We start from the raw sequence: 27,289 nt of genomic DNA on the forward strand, positions 1-27,289 counted from the left end.
AATTCTTTCAATGTTCACATAGTTCTTTGGATGGTACTGCAGTTTGAACTCTTGTTAGGCTGGCTCAAAACAGATGAGGCATACCTCGAGCCCTGCTTTTTTGGTTTTTTTTTTTTTTCGTTCTTTTTTTTTTTTTTTTTTGGGGGGGGGTCATGGGGCTTGAACTCTAGGGCGCTGACCCTGACCTCTTCAGCTCAAGGTGATTGCGCTCTACCACTTACGCCACAGGGCCATTTCAGGTTTTCTGGTGGTTAATTGGAGGTAAGAATTTCATGGACTTTCCTGCTCAGGCTGGCTTTAAACCACGATCCTCAGATCTCAGCCTTCTGAGTAGCTAGCTAGGATTACAGGCATTAAACACCAGCATCCAGCCTTCAGCCCTGTTTTTCACTCCTAAAAGTTTCACTTTCTGGGCTGGGAAGGTGGCTCAGTGGTAGAGTGCTTGCCTTGCATGCATGAGGCCTTGGGTTCAGTTCCTCAGCACTACATAAGCAGAAAAAGCTGGAAGTGGCACTGTGACTCAAGTGGTAGGGAGTTAGACTTGAGCTGAAGAGCTGAGGGACAGCACTCAGGCCCAGAGTTCAGGCCCCATGACTGACCAAAAAAAAAAAAAAAGTTTCACTTTCTGCTCAGGTTAACTTTGCTGAGTCAATAGAATCAAAGGCCACTATATTCAGCTTTCCTCAGTGGAGACAGGGTCATTCAAATTTTTTTCCCAGGCAGGCCTTCAACCTGTTCTCAGCCTTCAGGCTTAGTTACCACTTGATTTTGTTTTTCTGTGACAGTAAAGGTTTTTTATTTGTTGTTTTGGCTGGTCCTGTGGTTTGAACTGAGGGCTTGGGTGCTGTCCCTGAGCTTCTTGGGTGCAAGGCTAGTGCTCTACCACTTGAGCCATAGGCCACTTTCAGCCTTTTTTGAGTATTTTATTAGAGAGAAGAGTCTCATGAACTTTCCTGCCTGGGGGCTGGCTTTGAACAGCAATCTCCAAATCTGGCCTCTTGAGAAAAAAGGTCTTGGAGGAACAGTCTGAACACTGGTCATCTTTTATTTATTTTTTTTTGTCAGTCATCAGGCATGAACTCAGGGCCTTGGGTGCTGTCTGAGGTTTTTTTTTTGCTCAAGGTTAGCACTCTACAACTTTGAATCACAGCTCCACTTCCAGTTTTCTTGTGGTCAATTGGAGAGAAGAGTCTCACAAACTTTCCTGCCTGGGCTGGCTTTTGAACCACGATTCCTCAGATCTCAGCCTCCCGAGTAGCTAGGATTACAGATGACCACCAGGGCCTGGATGGTCATCTTTTAATTCTTTGGAAGTTTTTCCCTCTCTTCTTATTAACTTATTAATTTATTTATTCATTGGACAGTACTGAGGTTTGAACTCAAGGCCTCATAGTTGCTAGGTAGGCATTTAACCAGTTGAACAATACTTCCAGCCCAAAACAGGCTCTTGATATGTAGCCTAGGATGGCCTGGCCTTTGTGATCCTCCTCTACATGCTCCAGGTACTCTCCAATTTTTCCTTCCCTTGGTACTTACATTCCTGAAGACATTCTGTGTCTGTGCAGTAGGACTGGGATTGCCGTAACTGAAGTGAAGGAAAAAAAATAAAGTTAGCTTTGGATTTAACGAGAAGAAAACAGTAATTATTACAAAGATTTTAACAATTGCATGGTGCCCTAAGTTCGAACTCCAGCTTCATAAAAATGGGAGGACAGGTGCTGATGGTTCACAGAGGCTGAAATCTGAGGATTGCAGTTCAAAGCCTGCCTAGACCGGAAAGTCCATGAGACCTTTTTTTTTTTTTTTTTGCTGGTTGTGGAGCCTGAACTCTGGACCTTAACGCTCTCCCTCAGCTCTTCAGCTCAAGGGTAGTGCCTTACCATTTGAACCACAGCACCAGTTCCGGTTTTTTCTGCTTATGTGGTGCTGAGGAATCGAACTCAGGGCCTCATGCATGGAAGGCAAGCACTCTACTGAGCCACCTTCCCAGCCCCCATTCTCTCATTTCTTTCCTTTCCTTCCTCTTCCTTACCCCCCCTCCTGTGGTACTGGGATATGAACCCAAGCAGAGCCATGCTTTCCATCCTTTTTGCTTTTTCACAACAGTGTGTTGCATTTAAACCTGGGCAAGCCTGGCCCTGATCTTCCTGTTTACACTTCCCACAAAGCTGGATTACAAACACATATCACTATACTCAGATTTTTTGTTGTTGTTGTTGTTCTCATGGGGCTTGAACTCTGGCCGGGACATTGTCTCTCAGCTCTTCAGCTCAAGGCTAGTGTTCTACCACTTGAGCTACAATGACACTTCCGGTTTTCTGGTGGTTTATTGGAGATAAAAGTCTTGCGGCCTTTCCTGCCTAGGCTGGCTTTGAATCACAATCCTCAGCTCTCAGCCTCCTGAGTAGCTAGGATTACATGCATGAGCCACCGGTACCTGGCCCAGATTTTTTTTAATTAGTGGCACTGGGGTCTCATGTACTTTCTGGGAAGTGCTGAACCACAATCCTTCCAATCTTCACAGTCCAAATAACTAGGATTATATCTAGGTAGTGAGTTTCTCTGCATAATTACATTACTCTAATTCAGTGCTTCCAATAGGTCATCAGCTAGACCCTAAGACTTCTGGTCATATTTTATTCTTTTTTTTTTTTTTGCTTATGTGGTGCTGAGGAATCGAACCCAGGGCCTCATGCATGCAAGGCAAGCACTCTACCACTGAGCCACCTTCCCAGCCCTCATATTTTATTCTTAATGACTAGCACCACCAAAGATTTTCCTACAATAAAAACTATTTAAGCGGGCTGGGAAGGTGGCTCAGTGGTAGAGCGCTTGCCTTGCATGCCTGAGACCCTGGGTTCGATTCCTCAGTACCATATAAGCAAAAAGAAAAAAGCCGGAAGTGGCGCTGTGACTCAAGTGGTAGAGCGCTAGCCTTGAGCTGAAGAGCTTAGGGACAGCACCCAGGCCCCAGAGTTCAGACCCCACGACCGGACCCCCCCCCAAAAAAAAAAAACAAAAAAAAAACTATTTAAGCTTCATGGCTGCAAACAATCAGGTTAAAGACAAGTTTAAATACCTTTCAAACAGGGGGTGGGGGGTGGGGGGAGAGGCTAGGAAGGGATGTGAAGGGTAAACAAAGAAGGAGGCTGCAATGCTTGATAAGAAATGTATGCATTGGGGCTGGGAAGGTGGCTCAGTGGTAGAGCGCTTGCCTTGCATGCATGAGGCCCTGGGTTCGATTCCTCAGCACCACATAAGCAAAAAGAAAAAAGCCGGAAGTGGCGCTGTGGCTCAAGTGGTAGAGTGCTAGCCTTGAGCTGAAGAGCTGAGGGACAGCGCCCAGGCCCAGAGTTCAGGCCCCATGACCGGACCCCAAAAAAAAAATAAAAAAAAAAGAAATGTACGCATTATCCTGCCCATGTAATTGTAACCCCTCTGTACAGTATGTTCATAAAATAAAATAAAATGAAAAATAAAAATAAAAAATAAATAAATACCTTTCAAACGGCATTTTTTAAAGCTGGGCACTGGTGGCTCATGCCTGTAATCCTAGCTACTCAGATGGCTGAGACCTGAAGAATGCAGTTCAAAGCCAATTCAGGCAGGAAAGCCCTACCTGAGACTCAAATCTACAATTACTAATCACAAAAAGCTGGAAGTGAAGCTGGGTAGATCAAGTGGTAGGGCACTAGCCTTGAGCAAGAAAAAGCCAGCACTCAGACCCTGAGTTCAAGACCCATGTCCCTCACAAAAAGAAGAAAAATTATTTTTTTTGTGGGGGGTGCTGGAACTGGAGTTTTAACTTAGTTCTTGAGCTTAATTTTTTCTCTTAAGGCTAGAGTTCTAACACTTGAGTCATACCTCCACTTCCAGCCTTTTGCTGGTTGATAAGAGATCCAAGTTTCAGAGTTTGTCTGCACAGGTTCACTTTGAACCAAGATCCTTAGCTCTCAGCCTCCAGAGTAGCTAGGATTACAGGCATGAGCCACTGGTACCATTCTTGGGGCTTGAACTCAGGGCCTGGGTGCTGTTCCTGAGCTTTTTTGTGCTCACAGCTAGTGGTCTATCATTTGGACCACAGAGCCACTTCAAGTTTTTGCTGAGTTTATTGGAAATATGAGTTTCACAGACTTTATTCCTGCTGCTGGCTTCGAACAGAGATCCTCAGATCAACCTCGTGAGTAGCTTGGATTACAGACATAAGCCACTTATGCCCAGCTGGGGCTAATCCTTTTTTAAAAACATTTGAAATGTTGTAACACTAACAGAATGGGCTACCTTTGCTAAGTGACATGGAATTACATCAACTACTTTGGGCTTTTTCCATATACTTTCCCCAACTCTACAAAATGCCTTCTGAATTTTAGTATAATAGTAATTATTATTTTTGCTGGCAGTGGGCTTCTTTTTGCTCAAGGTTAGTGCTCTACCACTTGAGCCACAGCACCACTTCTGGCTTTTTCTGTGATTAGTTGAAAAGTCTCACTGACTTTCTTGCCTAGGCTGGCTTTGAACCATGATCCTCAAATCTCAGTCTCACGAGTATATAGGATTACAGTCATGAGCCAATGGCGCCTAGCTTATTATATTTATTTTATTAAACCGAGTATTTAATAAAGTTTATAACTATTGAAGAGGTCACAGAAAAGGAAAAAAAAGGGGTCACAGTCATGACTTATAGCTACACACTTAAGGTCTATAAACTTAATGTAAATTCTAACAATACATACAAAAATAGCAGTAAAATGATATGGGCGAGGAAAGGGCAATAGAAAAAGGAGATGCAAACACTTTCATATCTATATATTACATCAAGCTTTCCTAATCTACATATTCACATATTATGTGCAGTTTTTTCTGTAGTGTTGAGGATGGAATCTAGAGCCCTGTACATACTAGGCAAGTAGTCTACCATTGAACTACAAATCCAAATTGTATTAAAGTGTAGGCTGATCACTGGTGGCTCATGCCTATAATTCCAGCTACTCATGAAACTGAGATCTGAGGACTGCAGTTTGAAGCCAGCCCTGGAAGACTCTTATGTTCAATAAATGACCAGAAAGCCAGATATGGAGCTGTAGCTCAAATGGCAAAGTGCTAGCCTTAAGCAAAAGAACCTTAGGGGCCGTGCCTAGGCCCTGAGTTCAACCCCTAGGACCAGTATCCAAAAAAAAAAAAAAGGAAGTACAAGGTTAAGAGTAGAACTCAGTGGTGGAATATGTCCCCAGCTTGAGAGGCCTTGAGTTTATCCTTAGCTTGACAGAAGACAAATTAAAAAACTGTAACAATATGAAAAATAAATGACTCTGTTTTACTACAGTGAAATGAAAACAAAAATACTCAAGTTGTAGTAATGTCTTAGCTTGAGCTGTCCCTGCAACAATGCAAAGTTCCAAGCTGGACTAACTGTAAGACTTTGGTGATCTCAAGGCTTTGAGCAGAAGTCATCCAGTCTGATATGGAATTGATGGGTTTTGCTGGTTATTTTGGAGATGGAGTCTCTCAGGTATTTTTCCCATCCAGGCTGGCCTCAAATAGCAATCCTCTAGATTTCAGCCACTGAAATAAACAGGATTACAGAGGTGAATGACCAGCACCAGCCTAGTCTTATTTTGTGTGTGTGTGGGGGGGACAAGGGAGAATGCACAAATGAAGGTCTTGGTGTTTGAACTCAGGGTCCAGGCACTGTCCCTAAACTTATGCTCAAGGCTAGCACTCTACTGCTTGAGCGACAGCTCCACTACAGGCTTTTTGGTGATTAGTTGGAGATGAGTCCCAGTGACTTCCCTGCATGAGCTGGATCTGAACTACAATCCTCAGATCTCAGCCTCCTGAGTAGCTAGGATTATAGGCATTGAGTCACTGGCTTTTTTTTTTTTTTTTTTTGGGTCCAGTCGTGGGGCCTGAACTCTAGGCCTGGGCACTATCCCTCAGCTCTTCAGCTCAAGGCTAGTGCTCTACCACTTGAGCCACAGCGCCACCTCTGGCTTTTTTTCTTTTTGCTTATGTGATACTGAGGAATCGAACCCAGGGCCTCATGTATGCAAGGCAAGCGCTCTACCACAGAGCTACTTTCCCAGCCCCTTTTGTCTTATTCTTAATGTATTTTTTCTCCTTTTTACCTTGTACTGGAGGGTGAACCTATGGCTTTGTATATATGCATGGCAAATACTAGCATTTGAGTCATGGTCTCAGCTAATATATTGTTCTCTCTCTCTCTCTCTCTTTTTGTCAGTTGTGGGGCTTGAACTCTGGGCCTGAGCGCTGTCCCTGCGCTCTTCTGCTCTTCTGCTCTACTGCTTGAGCCACAGTGCCACTTCTGGTTTTCTAGTGTTTTTTATTTTGGAGATAAAAAGTCTCACGGACTTTCCTGCCTGGGCTGACTTTGATCTTAACCTCCTGAGTAGCTAGGATTACAGCTAGGATTACTGGGTGCCACCAGCACCCAGCTTATATTGTTCTTTTTTAAAGAACATATTCATTTACAATTTACATAATAAATGTTTTCAAAAAATTTAAAACAAACCTAGCAAGAACATATTGTCTGTATAGAAGGCTACAAGGAAATTTCAGCCAAGGTTACAATAAGAAGAGAAAAAAACACAAGAGCAATTCAAGTTTACATTAAAAAAAATCTATTCTTGTTTCTGTACTTCATCTTGGCCAATGGAATGTTTATCAATGAAAAAACTTTTGAAAAAACTTATCAGGAAACAGTCAAAGAGAATAGTAGGGTTTGGGAAGGTGGCTCAGTGGCAGTGCTTGCCTTGCATGCATGAGGCTCTGGGTTTGATTCCTCAGCACCACATAAGCAGAAAAAAGCTGGAAGTAGTCCTGTGGTCCTAGTGGTAGAGCACTAGCCTTGAGATGAAGAGCTGAGGGACAGTGCCCAGGCCCAGAGTTCAGGCCCCACGACGGACAAAAAAAAAAGAGAGAATAGTAGTAAGACAACAAAGTAGTATAAGAGAGAAGAGAGCAAAACAAGAATAATTCTGCAGATGATTTTAATGGAAATAGAACTAACCAACCATTTAACAAAATGAATACCAAGAAGCCAAAATACGTTTAGTCAGGCATGGGGTGGGGGGGGACTAAGGAGAAGGGAGCACACAAATGGAGGAGAGTGTGCAAATATGGTCATTGTAAAGTGCACATTATATAAAGTTGAACTATGTAACTATAGAATTGGGAAAGGCGGGGGAAAACAATAGGAATGGCACTGATCAAGATATTCGTTGTACTGAAAATCTGACTTGGGGGATTGAAACCCCTTTGTACAATTCCTTAAAATAATTTCTTTTAAAGAAAAGGTCTTCTCTCCAAGTTGTTTTCATGGTTACAAACCAGCAAAGTAGTTTTAAGGAAATATGTGATTTTTCCATCTTCTTTTTCTACAAAACACTAGACAAGCTAAAAAACAAAAGAATGGTTCATATATTAGACTGTGGTTTAGTAGTGGTATCTTTCTGAATAAAGCAGTGTTTCATGACTATATCTCTAAATTTCCATATTTATCACTGGGCAGGTTCTCATACTTAAATAAAGCAGAATTACATGGACTATAATATGACAAAGAAATCTGAGAGTAGTTTTGTTTGCTTTTGAGGTATGGAGGATTGAACCCAGATCCTTGCATATCAAGAGTTCTAACACTCGAGCTATGTTGTCAGCCTGAAAGGAACTCACTGCCTATCTGTTCTTATGTACCTTTTTGAGTCCTTTTAGGCAATTAAAACCTTAAAGAATTAGATTAGGAAAGAAAAATGTTCATCATTTGAGACAACATCTCCATTTTTCAAATGGTGCTAAATATTCCAGACACAAACAGAAGCATACGTGCACCTAGCAAAAAACTGCATTAAGAATAATTCAATACGCTCTTTCCCAGCTCTCTCTCTTTCCCAGGCCTTTCCCCCATGCCCCCCCCCCAAAAAGAATAATTCAATACTTGTAGTACAACTCAATGATAGAATTACACCACAGGAGAGAAACATGCCAAGAGGGAATAAAGCTTTGTCATGAGCACCTCAAAATGGACAACCTTTGCATTGCAGTCTATCAACCTTGAACTTGAATGCTATCAGTTGTAATGTACAACTTAAAGCACTCCTATCATAAAACAGTCATTAACTTTACATGTCATATGGCAAACAGGCAATAAAATGAATGGAAAAACAAATTTATATTGTTTATCCTAATACTTACGTATGCCATACTGAGGCAGTAAAAGAAATTGGATGGGTTGGGAAGGTGGCTCAGCAGTAGAGTTCTTGAGGCCCTGGGTTCTATTCCTCAGCACCACATAAACAGAAAAAGCCAGAATTGGGTGCTGTGGCTCAAGTGGTAGAGTGCTAGCCTTGAGCTGAAGAGCTGAGGTACCGCCCAGGCCCAGAGTTCAAGCACCATGACCAACAAAAAGAAAGAAAGAAAGAGAAAAAGAAAGAGAAAAAGAAAGAGAAAAAGAAAAAAGGAAAGAAATTGGAAAGCTGTGTGCTAGTGGCTCTCACCTATAATCTTAGCTACTCAGGCGGCTGAGGATCTCAGTTCAAAGCCAGTGTGGGCAGAAAAGTCCTTGGGACTGGTCTCTCCAACTAACCACCAAAAAGCCAGAAGTGGAGCTGTCACTCAAGTGTAGAGTGCTAGTCTTGAGAACAAAAGCTCAGGGACAGGGCCAAAGCCCCGAGTTCCAACCCCAGGATCAATACCCACATACATGCAAACACACAGTAGAAAAATGCATGATGCTATTTTATTTTGTCAGTCATGGGTCTTGCGCTCAGGGCCGGGGTGCTATCCCTTAGCATTTTTGCTCATTTTGAACCACAGTGTCACTTCCTGTTTTCTGGTGGTTAATTGGAGGTAAAATCTCAGATACTGGGTACCAGTGGCTCCCGCCTGTAATCCTAGCTACTCAGGAGGCTGAGATCTGATGATTGCAGTTCAGAGCCAGCCTGGGCAGGAAAGTCTGTGAGACTCTTTTATCTCCAATAAAACCACTAGAAAACTGGAAGTGGCACTGTGGCTCAAGCAGTAGAGTGCTTGCCTTGAGCTGAAGAGTGCAGAGACAGTGCCCAGGCCCAGAGTTTAAACCCCATGACAGACCCAAAAAAAAAAAAAAAAAAACCTCACAGACTTTCCTGCCTGGGCTAGCTTCAAATCACAATCCTCAGATCTCAGTCTCTTGAGTAGCAAGGGCTACAGTTGTAAGCTAACAGTGCTCAGCCTTGATGCTATTTTTAAATATAATAAGACAAAAAACAAACAGTAATCCTAACTTAGAACTACACCCCTAGAAATATATATCACAGCTAAATTTTAACACTATTTTTTGGGAATGTGGCTTAGTGGTAGAATGCCTGCCTAGCATGCATGAAAGCCCTGGGTTTGATTCCTCAGTAACACATAAACAGAAAAGGCTGTAAGTGATATGGTAGAGGATTAGCCTTGAGCAAAAGAAGCTCAGGGATAATGCCTAGGCCTTGAGTTCAAGCCTTAGAACTAGCAAAAAAAAAAATTAAGATGACTGTAGCTGTGTGTATTTGTCTCTGGATTTTCTGTTCCACTGGTCTTTGGGTTTATGCTTGTGCCAGTATCACACAGTTTTTATTACTGTGGGTCTGTAATATAAAATCAAAGCCCAGTATTATGGTACCTGGAGTAATGCACTCGTGTATTTTTCTAAATATGTATTCTGCCAAGCACTTGTGGCTCATGCCTGTAATGCTAGCTACTCAGGAGGCTAAGATTCATGGTTTAAAGCCAGCCCAGATAGGAAAGGCAGTGAGACTTTTTTTTTTTTTTTTGTCAGTCATGGGGCTTGAACTCTGGGCCTGGGAGCTCTCCCTGAGCTCTTCAGCTCAAGGCGAACACTCTACCATTTGAGCCCCAGAACTGGCCAAAAAAAAAAAAGAGAGAGAGAGACCATTTTCTAAGAACATGTGTGGTGGCTCCTGTGTGTTAATTTTTTTGTTTTTGTGCCAGTGCAAACTAGGGTTTAAACTCAGGGTCTGGATACTGTCCCTTAGCTTTTTCTGCTCAAAGCTAGTGCTCTATCATCCAAGCTACACTTTACTTCCAGTTTTTTAGTAGTTAATTAGATAGGAATCTCTCAGATTTCCCTCTTTGGGCTGACTTTAAACCTGTATCCTCAGATATCAGCTTCCTGAGTAGCTAAGATTACAGATATGAGCCACTGGTGTTCCACAAACATAAACTTGAAGGCCTGGTAAAAGGTGTGCTTAGCATAGAGGAAGCCATGGGGTTGATCCCAGCACTACAAAAAAGAAGTATTGGTAATAATTTCAAATTTCTCCTGTAATACAAAGTATACAGGATAATAAAAACACCCTCACATTTGAACTTATCAACAAAGTCTGAAAAAAATCTTCTAATTCAAATCCTACTACAAGTGAGTCAATGAGATGATTCAAATATGCTGATCAAAAATCTACCTGTCAGGGGCTGGGAAGGTGGCTCAGTGGTAGAGCTCTTGCCTTGCATGCTCGAGGCCCTGGGTTCAATTCCTCAGCACCACATAAGCAAAAAGCCAGAAGTGGGGCTGTGGCTCAAGTGGTAGAGTGCTAGCCTTAAGCTGAAGAGCTGAGGGACACGCCTAGGCCCAGAGTTCAGGCCCCACGACCGGACCAAAAAAAAAAATCTACCTGTCAAACAATTTACATTTATTATCACCTAATGTGGAAGAAATAATTGTATTGTCAAAGCTCATAGAATTCACAAACTTTATAGACCATGATAATGATAATATCTGCCTTGTGAAAGTTGAAATGTGTTTGTGACTTTAAATAACACTGTTCCACAATACTGTGAAATTATAAAATTTATGTAAGCACCTAATCTCAATAAAAAAATTAACATTTTTTATTATTTATTTATATAATTGCCCATCTGGGGCTTGAACTCAGGGCTAGGTCCTTGCCCCTGAGCCTCTCTGTGCTCAAAGCTAAAAAAAAAAGAATCTGATCGTGAGTCCACCAGATGAGATGCTTATAGTCCATTAATACTAAAAATTGTTTTGGCAAATTAAAGACTCAGAAGTCTCAGTGTCAGGAATGGTGGTTCCCATCTATAATCCAACAGAACTCAGTCTGAGGCCAGCTAAAGCAAAAGCTAAAAGCAAAAAATACACTAAAAGCAAAAGATGGAGGAGGCTAGAAATATGACTGAAGTAATGAAGCACCTGTCTCATAACCATCAAACCCCTGGCCCTAAGCCTCTCTGTGCTCAAGGCTAATACTCTACCACTTGAGCCACAGTGTCACTTCTGGCTTTTTCTTTTTACGTGGCACTGAGGAATCAAACCCAGGACTTCATGAATGTTAGGCAAGCACTCTATCACTAAGCCACATTCCCAACCCAATAATTTACTTTTACTTGGAAATACTGTATCAATCTGTTATGAAAAATTCATCAACATAAATACACATAAACCAAGAGAGTAATATATTTTCATCTCTAACCAGAAAATTGGTGGCAAACATTTTTATCATTATGTCTTAATCCACTGTGGAACTCAATTACACAACACTGTTTGGTGACTACTTTAATCTTTCCAATAGCAAACATTCTCACAAAAACAGAACAGAAGCTGGGCACCAGTGGCTCATGCCTATAATCCTAGCTACTCAGGAGGCTGAGATCTCAGGATCGAGGTTCAAAGCCAGTCCAGGTAGGAAAGTCCGTGAGACTCTTATCTCCAATAAACCACTAGAAAACTGGAAGTGGTATTGTGGTTCAAGCGGTAGATTGCTCTCCTTGAGCTCTTCTGAAGAGCGCTGGGACAGCGGCCAAGCCCAGAGTTAAAGCCCCACAACTGACTCAAAAACAACAACAAAAAACAGAACAGATAGATGGAATACAGATAAGTTCTAAATGGGACTGTGCTCGTCATCTCACCAGATTGATCAGCCTTCTCATTGCATGTTCATGAGAGCAAACACATTCACAGGGATCGAATCCACCTTCTGCCATGATTACCCAGCTTGATTTTACTTGACTGTTTAAATCTAGAAGGAAGGAAAAAATAGTTTAAGTCGAATATTTAGGTACTCTTTTCAGCCATAAAAAATTATGTATTATATAGTGTCATAATGGTCTTATTAAACATAGTTTATATCTGCTGGTTTTACTAAACTTTGATCTATATGTACAAAATTTACTATTAATTCTATATTAATTAAAAACCACAAAATTACAAATCTATAAAACTGACTGGCTATTCATCAGTCCAATTTTCTCTAAAAGCAGATTTTTTGGATACCCTGCCTATGATGCTACAGACTATTCAGTTTAAATACTTTGTGTGTGCTAGTACTGGGACTTAAACACAGGGCAATCTTGCTTAGTTTAGTTTGCTGAAGGCTGGTGCTCTACCACTTGGACCACACCTCCATTTCCAGCTTTTTGCTAGTTAGAGATGAGTCTCAGATTTATCTACCTGGCCTAACTTCAAACTATGATCCTTACAACTCAGCCTTCTGGGAAGGTAGGGAAGGTGTGAACCACTGTCACCTAGCACCTGTTTAGTTCCTGTAATCAAACTTTCACTCTATAAGAAAGCTAGGATAAGAGCTGGGAATGTGGCTTAGTAGTAGAGTGCTTGCCTAGCATGCATAAAGTCCTGGGTTCGATACCTTAGTACCACATAAACAGTGGGAGGGTGGGAGGGGGAAGAAACTCAGGCATGATAGTGCTAAGGCCCTGAGTTCAAGTCCCAGGACTGGCAAAAGAAAAAAGAAAAAAAAAAAAAAAGAAATCAGGGATAATCGCTGGGTACTGATGGCTCATGCCTGTAATCCTAGCTACTAATGAGGCTGAGGTCTTAGGATAACGGTTGAAAGCCAACCTGGGCAGGAAAATCTGTGAGACGTTTATTTCCAAGTAAATCACAGAAAAAGCCGGAAGTAGTGGTGTGTCTCAAGTGGTAGAGTGCTAGATTTGAGCAAAAGTAGTTCAGGGAGAGCGGCCAGGCCCAAAGTTCAATCCTCAGGACCAGGAAAAAAAAAACAACTGGAATGCTTTCAACACTCACTAAAAAAAAAAAACTCAACTGTTTGTGTGTGTGTGTGTGTGTGTGTGCGCGTGTGTGTTCGTGTGTGCTGTGACTGATGCTAGAAGTCAGGGCCTGGGCACTGTCCCTTAGCTTTTTCCACTCAAGGCTAGCTAGTGCTCTACCACTTGAGCTACAGCTCTACTTTCTGTCTTTTGGTAGTTAAGAGTGAAAAGGCTTTGCTTTTTTGTAACCCAACGTTGCTAAATAGTAAATATTTTCAAAGTAGTTTTCCTGGAAGTGTGGGTTAAGCAGTAGTGAGACTGCCTGGCACGTGGCAAGGCCTTCAAACTTCAAATCCTAGTACTGAAAAAAAAATTAAATTAAATAAGGTGATTTTAACACAAAATGTTTGAGAATCAGACATGAATTTGAAAAAGGAACAGGGGCTGGGAAGGTGGCTCAGTGGTAGAGTGCTTGGCTTGCATGCATGAGGCCCTGGGTTCGATTCCTTAGCACCACATAAGCAGAAAATGCCAGAAGTGGCGCTGTGGCTCCAGTGGTAGAGCGCTAGCCTTGAGCTGAAGAACTCAGGGACAGCACCCAGGCCAAGTTCAGGCATCAGGACCAAAAAAAAAAAAAAAAGGAACAATCAAGTGGCACACTAAATAAAACAACAGTAGCTCTCAGATTTAAAATGGTATTCATGAGGTTTATATAAAATGATCTTACTGGGCTGGGAAGGTGGCTCAGTGGTAGAGTGCTTGCCTTGCATGCCTGAGGCCCTGGGTTCGATTCCTCAGCACCACATAAGCAAAAAGAAAAAAGCCGGAAGTGGCGCTGTGGGCTCAAGTGGTAGAGCACTAGCCTTGAGCTGAAGAGCTGAGGGACAGCGCCCTGGCTCAGAGTTCAGGCCCACGACCGGACCCCCCCCAAAAAAAAAAATAAATAAAAATAAAATGATCTTCCTTGCTACTTAGGTTACCAACAGATAGTAAATTTTCAACCAATAACTAATACAACAGGCCAAAAGTTTAAAAGAACACAACTGAGGAGGGTGCTGGTAGTTCATGCCTGTCCTAGCAGCCTTGAGCATAAAAGCTCAGGGACTGCACACAGGCCCTAAGTTCAAGCCCCAGGACACACACACACATACACACACCCATAACAAAACCAAAAAAAATAACTGGACTAAGAAACAGTATAGCCACGTTAAGGCAGCCTGTGCTATGCAGTAAGACCCTGTCAATAATAATAATAATAGTGAAAGTAATATTATTATTATATTCTGCGATTTGGAAAACAAAAACCCTTAAGATGACTAAAGATCAAACACTAGTGTACAAAAGGGTAAGTAAATTCCAAATCTCTAAAATTGCCTGTAGTATCTCTACAATGTACTGTGCTGGTACAGGAGCTTGAACTCAGAGATTGATCTCAATCACAGATGGCACTTTACCATTTAGCCATGCCTCCAGTCTGACATATTTGAAGGTGAAGTCTCATGCCTTTCCTTCACAGCTGGTTTCAAATCACAATCCTTTAGATCTTAGCCTCCTTAATAGCTAGGTTTACACAAATGTGAGCCTCTAGTATCCAGCCTGCTGTGTCTGTATAACTTTTTTTTTTCAATTGTGGATCTTGAACTCAGGGCCTGGGTACTGTCCCTGAGCCTTTTCACTCAAGGCTAGCATTGTACCACTTTGAGCCACAGCACCACTTAGAGTTTTCTGGTAGTTAATTGGAGATAAGAGTCTCACACGGCTGGGAATGTGGCTTAGTGGTAGAGTGCTTACCAAGCATGCATGAAGCCCTGGGTACCATTCCTCAGTACCACATACACAGAAAAAGCCGAAAGTGGCTCTGTAGCTCAAGTGGTAGAATGCTAGCCTTGAGCAAAACCAGCTCAGGGACAGTGCCCAGGCCCTAAGTTCAAGACCCACAACCAGACCAAAAAAAATAAAAAAGTCTCACAGACATATGTACATATATTTTTTTTTCGGGGGGGGGGGGCAGGTTGTGGGGCTTAAACTCTGGCCTGGCTGTTCCTGAGCTCTTCAGCTCAAGGCAAGTGCTCTGCCACTTGAGCCACAGTGCCACTGTTCTGGTTTTCTGGTGGTTAATTGGAGATAAGAGTCTCACAAACTTTGCTGCCCAGGCTGGCTAAACTGTGATCTTCAGATCACAGTGAATAGCTAGGATTATAGGCATGAGCCACCAGTGCCTGGCTGTATAATTTTTTTTTACTGTTATTAAAAAGGTGACTTACAGAAAAAATAATTGTATTGTCAAAGCTCACAGAAATCACAAACTTTATAGACCATGATAATGACAATTTGCCTTGTGAAGGTTAAAATGTGTTTGTAACTTTAAATACCACTATTCAACAATACTGTGAAATATGTGAAATTTATGTAATCACCTAAACTCAATTTAAAAAAGAAAAGTGAGGGGCTGGGAAGGTGGCTCAGTGGTAGAGTGCTTGCCTTGCATTCCTGAGGCCCTGGGTTCGATTCTTCAGCACCACATAAGCAGAAAGAAAAAAAAGCCGGAAGTGGCACTGTGGCTCAAGTGGTAGAGCGCTAGCCTTAAGCTGAAGAGCTGAGGGACAGCGCCCAGGCCCAGAGTTCAGGCCCCATGACTGGACTCCCCCCAAAAAAAATAAATAATAAAAGAAAAAAAGAAAAGTGAGAGAAGGGGTGGGTTAGGAGCAATGGATGACAATGTTGTCAGACACTTTGTATTCATATACTGTTTTTTTGGGGGGGGGATCCGGTCGTGAGACCTGAACTCTGGGCCTGGGCGCTGTCCCTCAGCTCTTCAGCTCAAGGCTAGCGCTCTACCACTTGAGCCACAGCGCCACTTCCGGCTTTTTTTTTGCTTATGTGGTGCTGAGGAATTGAACCCAGGGCCTCATGCATGCAAGGCAAGCACTCTACCACTGAGCCACCTTCCCAGCCCCTCATATACTGTTTTGTAGAATGGGAACTTCTTTGTACAACTACTTTAAGATAATAAAATTTTTAAATTTTTATTTATTTTTTTGGTCCCATCGTGGGGCCTGAACTCTGGGCCTGGGCGCTGTCCCTCAGCTCTTCAGCTCAAGGCTAGCACTCTACCACTTAAGCCAGAGTGCCACTTCTGGTTTTTTCTTTTTTGCTTATGTGGTGCTGAGGAATCGAACCCAGGGCCTCATGCATGCAAGGCAAGCACTCTACCACTGAACCACCTTCCCAGCCCTCAAGAATTTCTTTAATCTTCTTCTTCTTTTTTTTTTTTTTTGGTCTGGCAGTGGAGCCTGAACTCTGGGCCTGGGCGCTGTCCCTCAGCTCTTCAGCTCAAGACTAGTGCTCTACCACTTGAGCCACAGTGCCACTTCTTGCTTTTTCTGCTTATGTGGTGCTGAGGAATCAAACCCAGGGCCTCATGCATGCAAGGCAAGCGCCACTTTCACAGCACCTTCTTTATCTTCTTAATCCCTCCATTTCTCTTGTATTTCAGAGTCTGTTAAAAATCCATCCCTAGGCTGTCACTTTTCCAGAAATAATCATTAATGGTTCTTTTTTGTTATGTTCCTTGGTCTATTAGACTGACAAAACAAGATAAGAGTTGCTTATAAACAGTAGAAATTTATTCGTCACACTTCTGGAGGCTAAAAGACAACCAAGATCAAAGCACTGACAGATCTAAGGAATGGAGAAAGCTTGTTCTCTGGCTCAACAATGGTGTTCACTTGTTCTCAAGTGGTGGAAAAAGGCAAGCGGCTCTCTGGGGTCCTATTTATGAAGGTTCTGCCCTGATGATCTAATAAATCACACATGATTGAGTTTTCAATTTATAAATAGACCACAACATTCATACCAGAGAGAGAAAAAAAATAGAAGAACAGTTCCCAAGTAAATAAAAACCCAATAGGGCAAATAGTATCAACTCATGAAAAATCTCCAACTAAAGATCCTGCTTTTCAGACATTGCAGCTGTTGCTTGGCCTCCAAGAATCCAGGCAGCCAAAGGCTTTGCTGGGTGCAAGCCCATACCACACGTAAGAAACTCTCCCAGGCTGAAATCCTACCTATGACTCTACTAGGCTTTGCTCTAATGGAAGTGATGCCTCACCCCTGCAGCCCAGCCTTCCACATCATTCCTTCATAAGGAATAAACAACACAAATTAGCAAGATCAATAGCACTTTTTTTTTAAGTTTTTAAGCATATATTGGAAGGCAGTGGACTTTAGAACCATATTTCTAAAGACGGAGATGCAAGTGCAATAGTGTAGGCACTATGTAAGGAGGTGGGTGAAGACAAAGACAAGTAAATTTCTTTAACATTTAAAGACTATGTATAAGTGACCACACTTCTACAATTCATACACTATATAGACCTGCAATAATGTCATTGTATGAAGTCAGAGGATTATAGAAGAAAAGATACAACAGGAAGTGCCACAGCTAGGCTCACTGGGGGTACCCTTAAGTGGCCTAAGAGAACCAAAAAGTTGAAACACTCTGACTGAATCTCCAGGACTCTGGGCCTGAGACAGGAGAGGCCCTACTTCTGATTTTGTGTTGTTTTTTTTGCTCAAGATTAATGCTCTACCACCTTGAGCCATTTTGGGGGTTAATTGCAGATAAGAGTTGTAAGGTGGCTGGCAATATGACAGTGGTAGAGTGCTTGCCTAGCATCCATGAAACCCTGGTTTGATTCCTCAGTACCACATAAGCAGAAAAGGCCAGAAGTGGCGCTATGGCTCAAGTGGTAGAGAGCTTGCCTTGAAGCACAAGAAACTTAAGGACAGTGCCCAGGCTCAGAGTTCAAGCCCCATGACTGACAAAAAAAAAAAGAGAGAGAGAGAGAATTTACAAGTCAGAGGTAATGTATATGTAATGTAATCGAGAACTCTGGAGGCTGATGCAAGAGGATCATAAATTTGAGGACAGCCTAGACTACATAGCTGTTTCAACAAATAAATATTTACTAGATGTTTACTAGGGGGTTGGGAGTGTAGCTCAGAGCATTTGCCTGCAATGTACAAGGTAGTAGGCTCTCTATGCAACACACATGCACACCCAATTAGTCAAATTCCACCTAAAAATACTTCCAACTCAAGAAAAATGGCTATTTTTTTTATAATTAGGAACCGAAATCCAACAAAAACTATAAACAAACAAACTGGACACTGGGGGCTCACGCCTGTCATCCTAGCTACTCAGGAGGTTGAGACCTGAGAATCACTGTTCAAAGACAGGTAGAGTAGCAAAGTGTGTGAGACTGCTGTTAGATCTGCCCAGGAGAACAGCCCCCTCCCACTTCTTCCAGAAACACAGTGCATTGCCTTACCAGAAATCACCTGCCTAAAACCAGTAATCACCTATCAGTCAGCAAAGGACCCCCAGACTTTAAGGTCACTTCCTGAACCGACCTGGTCACACTTCCTTCAGACAGTGAGAAATGTCCAAGGCTCTCATCTTTTTGCATCCATTGTGATGATAACTCCTACCTTTCCCTATAATCCCACTCAACACGAGTCCCTATCTTTTTTTCTTCTCTCTCTGCATGCCTCCATTTAGTGTGGGCTGGGTGATTGCCCTCCCTCTTTTCTGCCTGCTCATGTGGTGGTCTCCTTTCATTGAATTTTACAACTCTTTTTGGCCGGTACTAGGGCTTGAACTCAGGGTCTGGCATTGTCCCTAAGCTTCTTGTGTTCAAGAATAGCACTCATCACACGAGCCATAGCTTATGGCCTTTTCTGCTTATGTGGTACTGAGGAATTGAACCCAGGGCTTCATGCATGCTAGGCAAGAACTCCACCACTAAGTCATTCCCACCCACCTTACAACTCCTTTTTTTTTTTTGGTCAGTCGGTCGTGGGGCTTGAACTCTGGGCTTGGGCCCTGTCCCTGTGCTCTTCAGGTCAAGGCAAGCGCTCTACTGCTTGAGCCACAGCACCACTTCCGGTTTTCTAGTGGTTTATTGGAGATAAGAGTCTCAGGAACTTTCCTGCCCTGGCTGGCTTTGAACTGAGATCCTCAGATCTCAGCCTCCTGAGTAACTAGGATAACTAGCCACTGGTGCCCGGCTACCTTACAACTCTTATCTCCAATTAACCCTCAAAATGGCTCAAGGTGGTACAGTACTAGCCTTGAGCAAAGAAAAGCTCAGGAACAGCACTCTGGCTCTGAGTTCAAGCCCCAGGATTGGCATGTGCGCACATGCACACACACATACACATATACACACATATGTTAAAAAGTCAGGTATAATACTTGTAATTCTAGCCACTTAGGAGGCTGAGATCTGAGGATGGCTGTTCAAAGTCAGCTCTAGCAGGAAAGTCTGTGAGACTTTTATCTCTAGTTACCCACTAAAGGGCTGAAGTGTAGCTGTGGCTTGAGAGGTAGATTGCTAGCCTTGAGCCTAAAAGCTCAGGGATACTACCTAGACCCGAGTTCAAATCCCAGGAGTTCATACCCCTTTTTCCTCCCCTCCCCCCATCACACAAACAGAAAAGCAGCTATAAGTCAGAAGCTTGTGTAAGGTCCGCTTCCTGGATGGCTAGCAGACTCCACCCTCCTCGCAGCAAAGTCTCCACCCAGTACCTGCGTTACCTAGGCAACTGGGACACCTAGAAGAGGTCACATCTGAATTTGATGTGGCCACACCTTTCTCTGCCCATACCCTAGATAAGGCCTAGCCCAGGCCCAGACTCTCTCTCTGCCTTTTTCTAGCTCTCTCTGCTCTCTCTCTCTGTTCTTTTCTTGCTCTCTCTGCTCTTTTCTAGCTCTTTTCTCTCTCTTTCTTCTCTTTTGCCAGCCACATGGAGTGCCAACCTTGCCTGGTCCCAGCAGGTCTACCGAATAAACCTACTCCTTACCTGAGTACCACGTGAGTGCTGGTGCTGTTCTTACTCCGCAACCTCTTTTTAAAAACCTAACATAAATGGTGCCGTGACTCGGATAAAGGGCTTAAAGTCAGGATAGCTGGGATTCCTCTCTGTTTTTTCCTCTTTTTTCTTTTTGCTTGTTTTTCCCTTTTTGCTCTGAGGAATACCCACATTTCTGACAGCCTTTTGCGAACCCATCTGTCTGCTGCGGACACAGCGCATCGATACCATTGCTGCCTTCACGTCCACACCACTTCTCTACTCTGGTGAGTGAAACTACTCTCTATGGCTCTCTGTTGCTCAGTCTCTGTCCAGACGTGGCGCCACACCAGAGAGCGCCTACGGCCTTTAGCTGAAAGGCGGTCACCTCCGAAGCTGAGGACGCTTGGTTTTGGGGGCTTGGCCATTTCTCTCTAGAGGGCTCTGGGGGAAGTCGGGACGCCGCTTCTGCCTGGTCAGCTCTCCTTCACTCACCAGACTGACTCTACAACTTTTTGGCTTGTGCCCTGAAGAGGGCGACGCAGGCTGGGTCCCGGAGACGCCCTCTAGGTTCCCTCTCAAAGGCCAGCCATTCTAGGTTTAAAAATTGTCAGTTTCCATTTGTTCAGGTTTCCGTCAATGCCTCATGAAACTTCTCCAGACTTCGTCCAAGAGACTTGCCTCCTCCAGACTTCATCGAGGACTCAACACCCAAGGGACAGCTGCAGCCTGCCGCCTTCTCCCAGCATGGACCACATCTCAGCCTTTTACCCCTACGACGCCCCTTGCCAGCAGGAAGTAGCCAGAGAGAGTCTTCGCCCTTTTTCATAATTATCAAAAGGCTGGAATGTAATGTCCATTCCTGGATGGCGAACAGACCTCGCCCAGTACCTGCGTTACCTAGGCAACAGGGACACCTGGAAGAGGTCACATCCGCATCTGCTGAGGTCACATCTTAACCTGATGTGGCCACACCTTTCTCCCACCTGATCCCACTTCCCTTTACCTGGACACACCCTTCCCTGCCCCCTACCTTATAAGGCCTAATCCGGGGCCAGACGCCTCGTGGAGTGCCAACCTTGCCTGGTCCCAGCAGGTCTACTGAATAAACCTACCCCTTACCCGAATACCACATGTGTGGTGCTGTTCTTACTCGGCAACCTCTTTTTAAAAACCTTGTAATTCCTACCTACCTATTCAGGATGCTAAGATCTGAGGATCAAGGTTTGAAGCCAGCCTAGGCAGGAAAGGCTGTGAGACTCATCTCCAATTAATCACAGAAAAAGCTGGGAGAGGTGCTGTGGCTCAAGTGGTAGAGTACTACCCTTGAGCAAAAGGAGTTCTGAAAATCCAAGCTGAGACTCTGAAAGGAGTTGGAATGCCTTCTCTCCATATACTCGGAATGCTGAAGAGTTTCCCAAGAAAGGTCCAGCAGTCTCGACGTAATGGGAACTCAGATTTCACCCTAAACTGTGTAGGAGCCTAAGGGTAGATTGAGGTTTATGCAAATTGAAGGCTGTTTACTGTTTAGTTCCCTTTCTAGAATAAGAAGGTCTGTATGCAAAATATTATCACAAGTTGAAGTTTATACCTTACTTCCTTGCATAAGACCAATAAAAACCTTGGTTGGGGGGCAGGGAAACAAAGGAGGAGGTTACAATGCTTGATAAGAAATATACTCATTATCAGGGCTGAGAAGGTGGCTCAGTGGTAGAGCACTTGCCTTGCATGCCTGAGGCCCTGGGTTCGATTCCTCAGCACCACATAAGCAAAAAAAGAAAAAACCAGAAGTGGCGCAGTGGCTCAAGAGCTGAGGGACAGCGCCCAGGCCCAGAGTTCAGGCCCTATGACCAGACCCAAAAAAAAAAAAAAAGAAATATACTCATTATCTTGCCCATGTAATTGTAACCCCTCTGTACAGTATTTTCACAATAAAAAATAAATAAAAATAAAAACCTTGGTTAATGGAACCTTGGGATCTGTTGCTGGCAGAAGGCTAAAGGTCTGGTACCCCAAATCTCAATTGCACAGTCTGGTCTCCATTGTGTTGCTCCTGGTCAGGGCAGATTAAGGAGCATGCGGAGTGTTGCTACTGAGCTCAGTGACACTGGCCCAGGCCCAGAGTTCAAGCCTCAGGAATCACCCCCCCCCCAAAAAAAAAAAAAAGTATAGTTGTTTAAACAAGTCAGTTTCTCCTACATTACCCTTGCTACGAGTATTAAACTTGCTAGGCACTGGTGGCTCATTCCTGTAATCATATCTACTCAAGGGAATGAGATCTGAGAACCCTGACTCAAAGCCAGCCAGGACAGAAATGTCTCTAGGGGGCTGAGAAGGTGGCTCAAGTGGTAGAGCACTAGCCTTGAGATGAAGAGCTGAGGGACAGCACCCAGGCCCAGAGTTCAGGCCCCATGACCGAACACCCCCCCCCCCGCCCCAAAAAAAGAAAAAGAAATGTCTCTAGGAACTTTTTTTTTTGGGGGGGAGGGCCTGGTCCTGGGACTTGAACTCAGGGCGTGGACCCTGTCCCTGAGCCTCTCGGTGCTCTAGGCTAGCACTCTACCACTTGAGCCACAGTACCAGTTTGGCTTTTTCTGTTTATGTTGTACTGAGGAATCAAACTCAGGCTTCTTGCATGCTATGCAAGCACCCAGCCTTCCCAGCCCTCTAAGAACTCTATCTCCAATTAACTACTGAAAAGCAGGGAGTTGTAGCTCAATTGATAGAGCCTTGAGCAGTAAGGGCAATAGCCCACTGCCCTGAGTTCAAACTTTAAAGGAAAAATACACAACATTGAAATACACAACATTGGGGAATTAAGATGTACATGTGTAATATGCAAATACCGAGCCATTTTAAATCTCTATGAGATATGGAAATGCTCAGATTTCGTAGTTTCTTTTTATTATTACGAAGCTGATGTATATAGCGGGTTAAGTCAGATAAAGAGTACATTTTTTCTTTTTTTTTTTTTTCTTTTTCTCTCTCAGTTTTCCCTCTTATCCCTTCCCACAAGTTATATAGTTCATTTCCAACATAGTGTCTAGAGAGGACCACTTCTTTTTTGTGTGTTTGCTAATCCCGGGGCTTGAATTCCTGAGCTTTTTTGCTCAAAGCTGGTGCTTAACCACTTGAGCCACAGCTCCGCTGCCAACTTTTTGGTGATAAATTGGAAATAAGAGTCTCTCAGACTTTTCTGTCTGGGCTGGCTTTGAGCTGTGCTTCTCAGATCTCAGCTTCCTGAGTAGCTAGAATTATAGGGATAAGCCACTGGCACCTAATCAAATTTCGGGTTTTATAGGGTCCTGGAAACTAAAGCAATGTACTATGCAAAAAGTACAAACTTGTATTTTAAAAAGTAGAAGCCAACCACTGGTATATATAGCACAGGATGCTTTCTCCATTTATAATCAGAAGCACCTTTATAAGGGGTTAAATTTTGGAAGCTCTGTACTTGTAACACTTGTTAGTAAGTGCAGGTAAGCGTAAACCACTTTCATTCTGTATTTTCCAAAACTGAGACATCTGTGCTTTGTCCTAAATTTAAAGAAGAAAAAGGGGAAATGAAAGCTTAATATGAAAATAAGCAATGAGGAGGAAACTTTCTCCAAAGTAAAAATACAACATTAAAATGCTCAGTATGTATATACTGTAAATTTAGAATTACATTTTTCAAGAATCATTTTAAAGCAATACCCATTTATGGTAAACATTTCAAATGCTTTCCCTAAAAAAAGTAAAAATGTCAAAGTGAAAGGTACTCTCCTCATTGGCACAATCTACAAAAAAACCTCCATATAAGTTTTCTAGGCATGCCCAAGTACACATATGCAGCATATACTTGTTTACCTATGTGGAAAACCATTCACTTAAAATCACTAAAATTTCTTTAGTATAACATATTTCAGAGTAGGGCTGCTTGCTGTTAACTCTTCAGAATTTGGGTTAACCATATAAAACTATTATTCATCACTGTATTATTTATAACAATGAAAAACTAGAAACTACATTGATGCCCAATGTTAACTGAAAACATCAAGTAAATAAGTTAGATGGCCAGTTAAGGGCTGCCTTTGTGGTTTAGGGTGGTGTAGCTCAGTGACAGAATGGTTGGCTAGCATATCACAAACCTTGGATTGAATCTCCAGCAATGCTTAAAAAAAAAATCTTTACAAAGTTTCTAAGAATACGATTAAAACACACAAACAAACAAACTCTAGGGCTGGGAAAGTGGCTCAGTGGTAGAGTGCTTGCCTTGCATGCTGAGGCCCTGGGTTTGATTCCTCAGCACCACATAAGAAAAAAGCCAGAAGTGGTGCTGTGGCTCAAGTGGTAGAGCACTGGCCTTGAGCTGAAGAGCTGGGGGACAGCGCCCAGGCCAAGAGTTCAGGCCCCATGACTGGACCTTCCCCCCCCCCCCAAAAAAAAAAAGAGTCGAGGGACAGTGCCCAGACCCAGAGTTCAGGCTCCATGACCGACAAAAAAAAAAAAAACAAAAAAAAAAAAACACAACTTTACATTAAATCTTCCAGGTAATCCTAGCTACTCAGGAATCTGAGGTCTGAGGATCCTGGTTCAAAGCCAGCTCAGGCAGGAAAGTCCATGAAACTCTTATCTAAAATACACCGCAGGAAAATCGGAAGTGGCTCCAGCAATAAGAGTGCTGGTTTTGAGCTGAAGAGCTCAAGGACAGCACCCAAGCCCAGAGTTCAAGCCCTATGACCAAAAAAGAAAAGAAAAAAAAAAAATCTTCCAGGACTTTATTGCTATGGGCTTGAACTGCATTTGGAGCACGCACATAGGCTATAGGATAGCTCTAAACTTAGTCTGAATGAAATCTGTAATAAGCAACTTTCTAACTTTGATACTGCCAATTTAGATTGTCTGCTCTCCCAAGAGTTTAAAAGCTAAGACTTACTTACTACACTGATTTATTTGTTGAATCATACAGTATAGTAAAAGACTAAGGAAGAAAACTTTTAAAATCATGATTTTGGTATCTTTTGTTTTTCCAACAGTAAATTACCCCATAAAAGTTTATGTTCAAGGTCTTATCTGCAAGGGGCTGGGAAGGTGGCTCAGTGGTAGAATGCTTGCCTTCCACACATGAGACCCTGGGTTCAATTCCTCAGCACCACATAAGCAGAAAAGGGCAGAAGTGGCACTGTGGCTCAAGTGGTAAAGTGCTAGCCTTGAGCTGAAGAGCTGAGGGACAGCACCCAGGCCCATAGGTCAAGTCTCATGACCCACAAAAAAAATAAAACAAAAACAGAAAAAGTCTTACCTGCAAATTTTCATTACTCAAATATGTAAAGCAGCAGGTTGCAGAAAAGCATATGCATATAAAATAGACCATTTTAAAAATAAATACATATATGCAGAAAAGAAGTCTGGAAGAATAGAAATTCCTAACATTTTGGTGACTTGTGAGTGGCAGGGTTACTGATTACTCCTGTCCACTTATCTTTTATCCATATTTTCCAGAATCATCACAAACCCCTATGTGGAAACAAGTTACTTATTTCTAGTTGGTATAAAAGGTAAAAGCTGCAAAAGAGGAAGTTAAAGGAAGTAATTCCTTTTGTAAGCAGGATCTCAGCTCTAGATGAAATTCATTTTGATCTCAGTGGCATACCGAGGAGAAAAAAAATATTTGCAAAAAGGACTGTGTTCTACCACAAGAATAACAACCCTCGTAAGGAAGTCATCTAAATCCCTAAGAACTCTTCCTGGATTTGACAGCGGGGTCGATCAATCAACACATGCTTCCGTTGCTCTTCCTTAATGTTTGCCACAGGAATAGCTCCAGTAATGACCGGGGGGAAGTGATGCTTTTTAAAGCCCCAGTTCGGACGCGGGGGCTTGGTGCTCTGGTCTGGGCGCAGAGGGAAGCAGGCCGACAGCAGCAGCTCCACTAAGGGAATCTGCGTGAGCAGTCACCTGAGTTCAGCAGAAGGACGCGCAAGCCTCCGACACCCACCGCACGGCGCAGAGAAAACGCCTCCGACGTGGGTCTCCAGACTAAAACACCTTGCAGGTCTTAACGCGTTCCAAGTGACCGAACGAATGCGGTCTGACTCCCGCACCAACAACACACACAGGCACAACGGGGCAGCTCGCGGGACGGATGCAAAGCTCAGACGCTCCACTGGGGAAAGCCAACCCCATCCTCGATTCTGCCAACTGGCTGAGCTGCAGACACCCTACCGCCTCCGTGCCGTTAACAAACAATATTCTGGCTACAGTAACACGGGAAAGTTTGGCTTTCGGCTGACACCAGGGCTTTTCAGGTACTGCCCCGTGCCCGGTGCACCGCGCAGCGCCCCTTGCATGAAAGGGTGCTGCCACACGTCTGCCACGGTTCTACCGAACAGGAAAAAAAAAAAAAGAGATAAAAGCAAGGGGGGAGGGGGGCCCTTTAAGATTCACCAACACAACAGGAGCCCAAAAGCCGCAGCTTTCGGGGTGGCAGCTCCCCTCGATCATCCATCACAACAAAGGACGCCGCCGGCCGCGGGCTTCACCGTGCCCAGAAAGGGCTGCGGAAGGCGGGCAGGCGACCCCGAGCGGGCTCGGGTCTTCCTCCCTTCCAGCTACGACACTCTCCTCCACTCCACCGGTGTGGCTCATTCGCCTTCCCCTCCCGTCCCCCCGCCGCCCCCAGCCCACCAGAGCACCCGCGGCTACTGTCCATCTTCCCACCCGGGCCCTGGCTTTCCTCCACCGCAAGTCTCCGCCTCGCCGCTCCCCGGGCCGGACCGCCGCGGCTGCCGAGCCCCGGGCAGCAGCCGCGCCGCCCCCCCGAGAAAAACCCAGGTCGGGTGAGGGTCACCGCGGCGGTGGGCGAGGGGAACACACTCACCCGCCCACACCACAACCGACGGGGCGGGGAGGGTGGGAGCAGAAACCCAGTCGCGGTTGCGAGACCGCCTGAGGCTTCCGGGACGCTGCGGCAGCTCCGGCCTCCCGACGCGGCTGCCGCTGGTGCTTCAGCCCCGCCGGCCTCCGCCCCGCCCTCTGTTTGGATTCGATTGACCACGTCACTCTTAGCCACGAGACCCGGATCTGCCAGATCCGGCGGGCGGCGGCGCAACAGATGGGCAGCGCCTCGAGACCCCGGCCGGCCCCGCCTACCGAGCATGCGCGTTTCTGGAGCCTGCCCTCGGCATCGAGGGAGGCGGGGCCAGCGCGAGCGGCGTCTCCGTGACGTCACCCCTGTCGTCAGGGCGCGGAGGATGTAGATCCGGTCCGGAGGGGTGGGGATTAGAGTCGTGGAGGAAGCGGGCTGAGGTTCCGCGTCGCCTGCTCGCCACGGTGGCCTTTTCTGTTGTGTTTCGTCGGCGGTGTTGTCCCACGTGTCATCCCCTTTGCTGAGCCTGTGGATCTCAACTGTAATCTTGGATGACTTCTGCCTGGGCAA

The 27,289-nt window shown here is 44.1% G+C and overlaps 1 protein-coding gene across 1 annotated transcript in view; it reads right to left on the reverse strand.

Annotated features, from left to right (window-relative positions):
- Positions 1-26,958, reverse strand: part of Smim14 (small integral membrane protein 14) — a 43,269-nt gene extending 16,311 nt beyond the window's left edge. The window contains exons 1-3 of the mRNA XM_042678282.1: positions 26,732-26,958; positions 11,917-12,026; positions 1,537-1,585 (exon numbers count right to left, since the gene is read on the reverse strand). Of these exons, the coding sequence (XP_042534216.1) occupies positions 1,537-1,585; positions 11,917-11,991 (124 nt within the window). The 5' untranslated portion in view covers positions 11,992-12,026; positions 26,732-26,958. The remainder of the gene's footprint in view (positions 1-1,536; positions 1,586-11,916; positions 12,027-26,731) is intronic.
- Between the last annotated feature and the right edge of the window lie 331 nt (positions 26,959-27,289).

Source organism: Dipodomys spectabilis, unplaced genomic scaffold (assembly GCF_019054845.1).
Source record: "Dipodomys spectabilis isolate Male_0828 unplaced genomic scaffold, ASM1905484v1 ptg000043l, whole genome shotgun sequence".
Taxonomy (NCBI): domain Eukaryota; kingdom Metazoa; phylum Chordata; class Mammalia; order Rodentia; family Heteromyidae; genus Dipodomys; species Dipodomys spectabilis.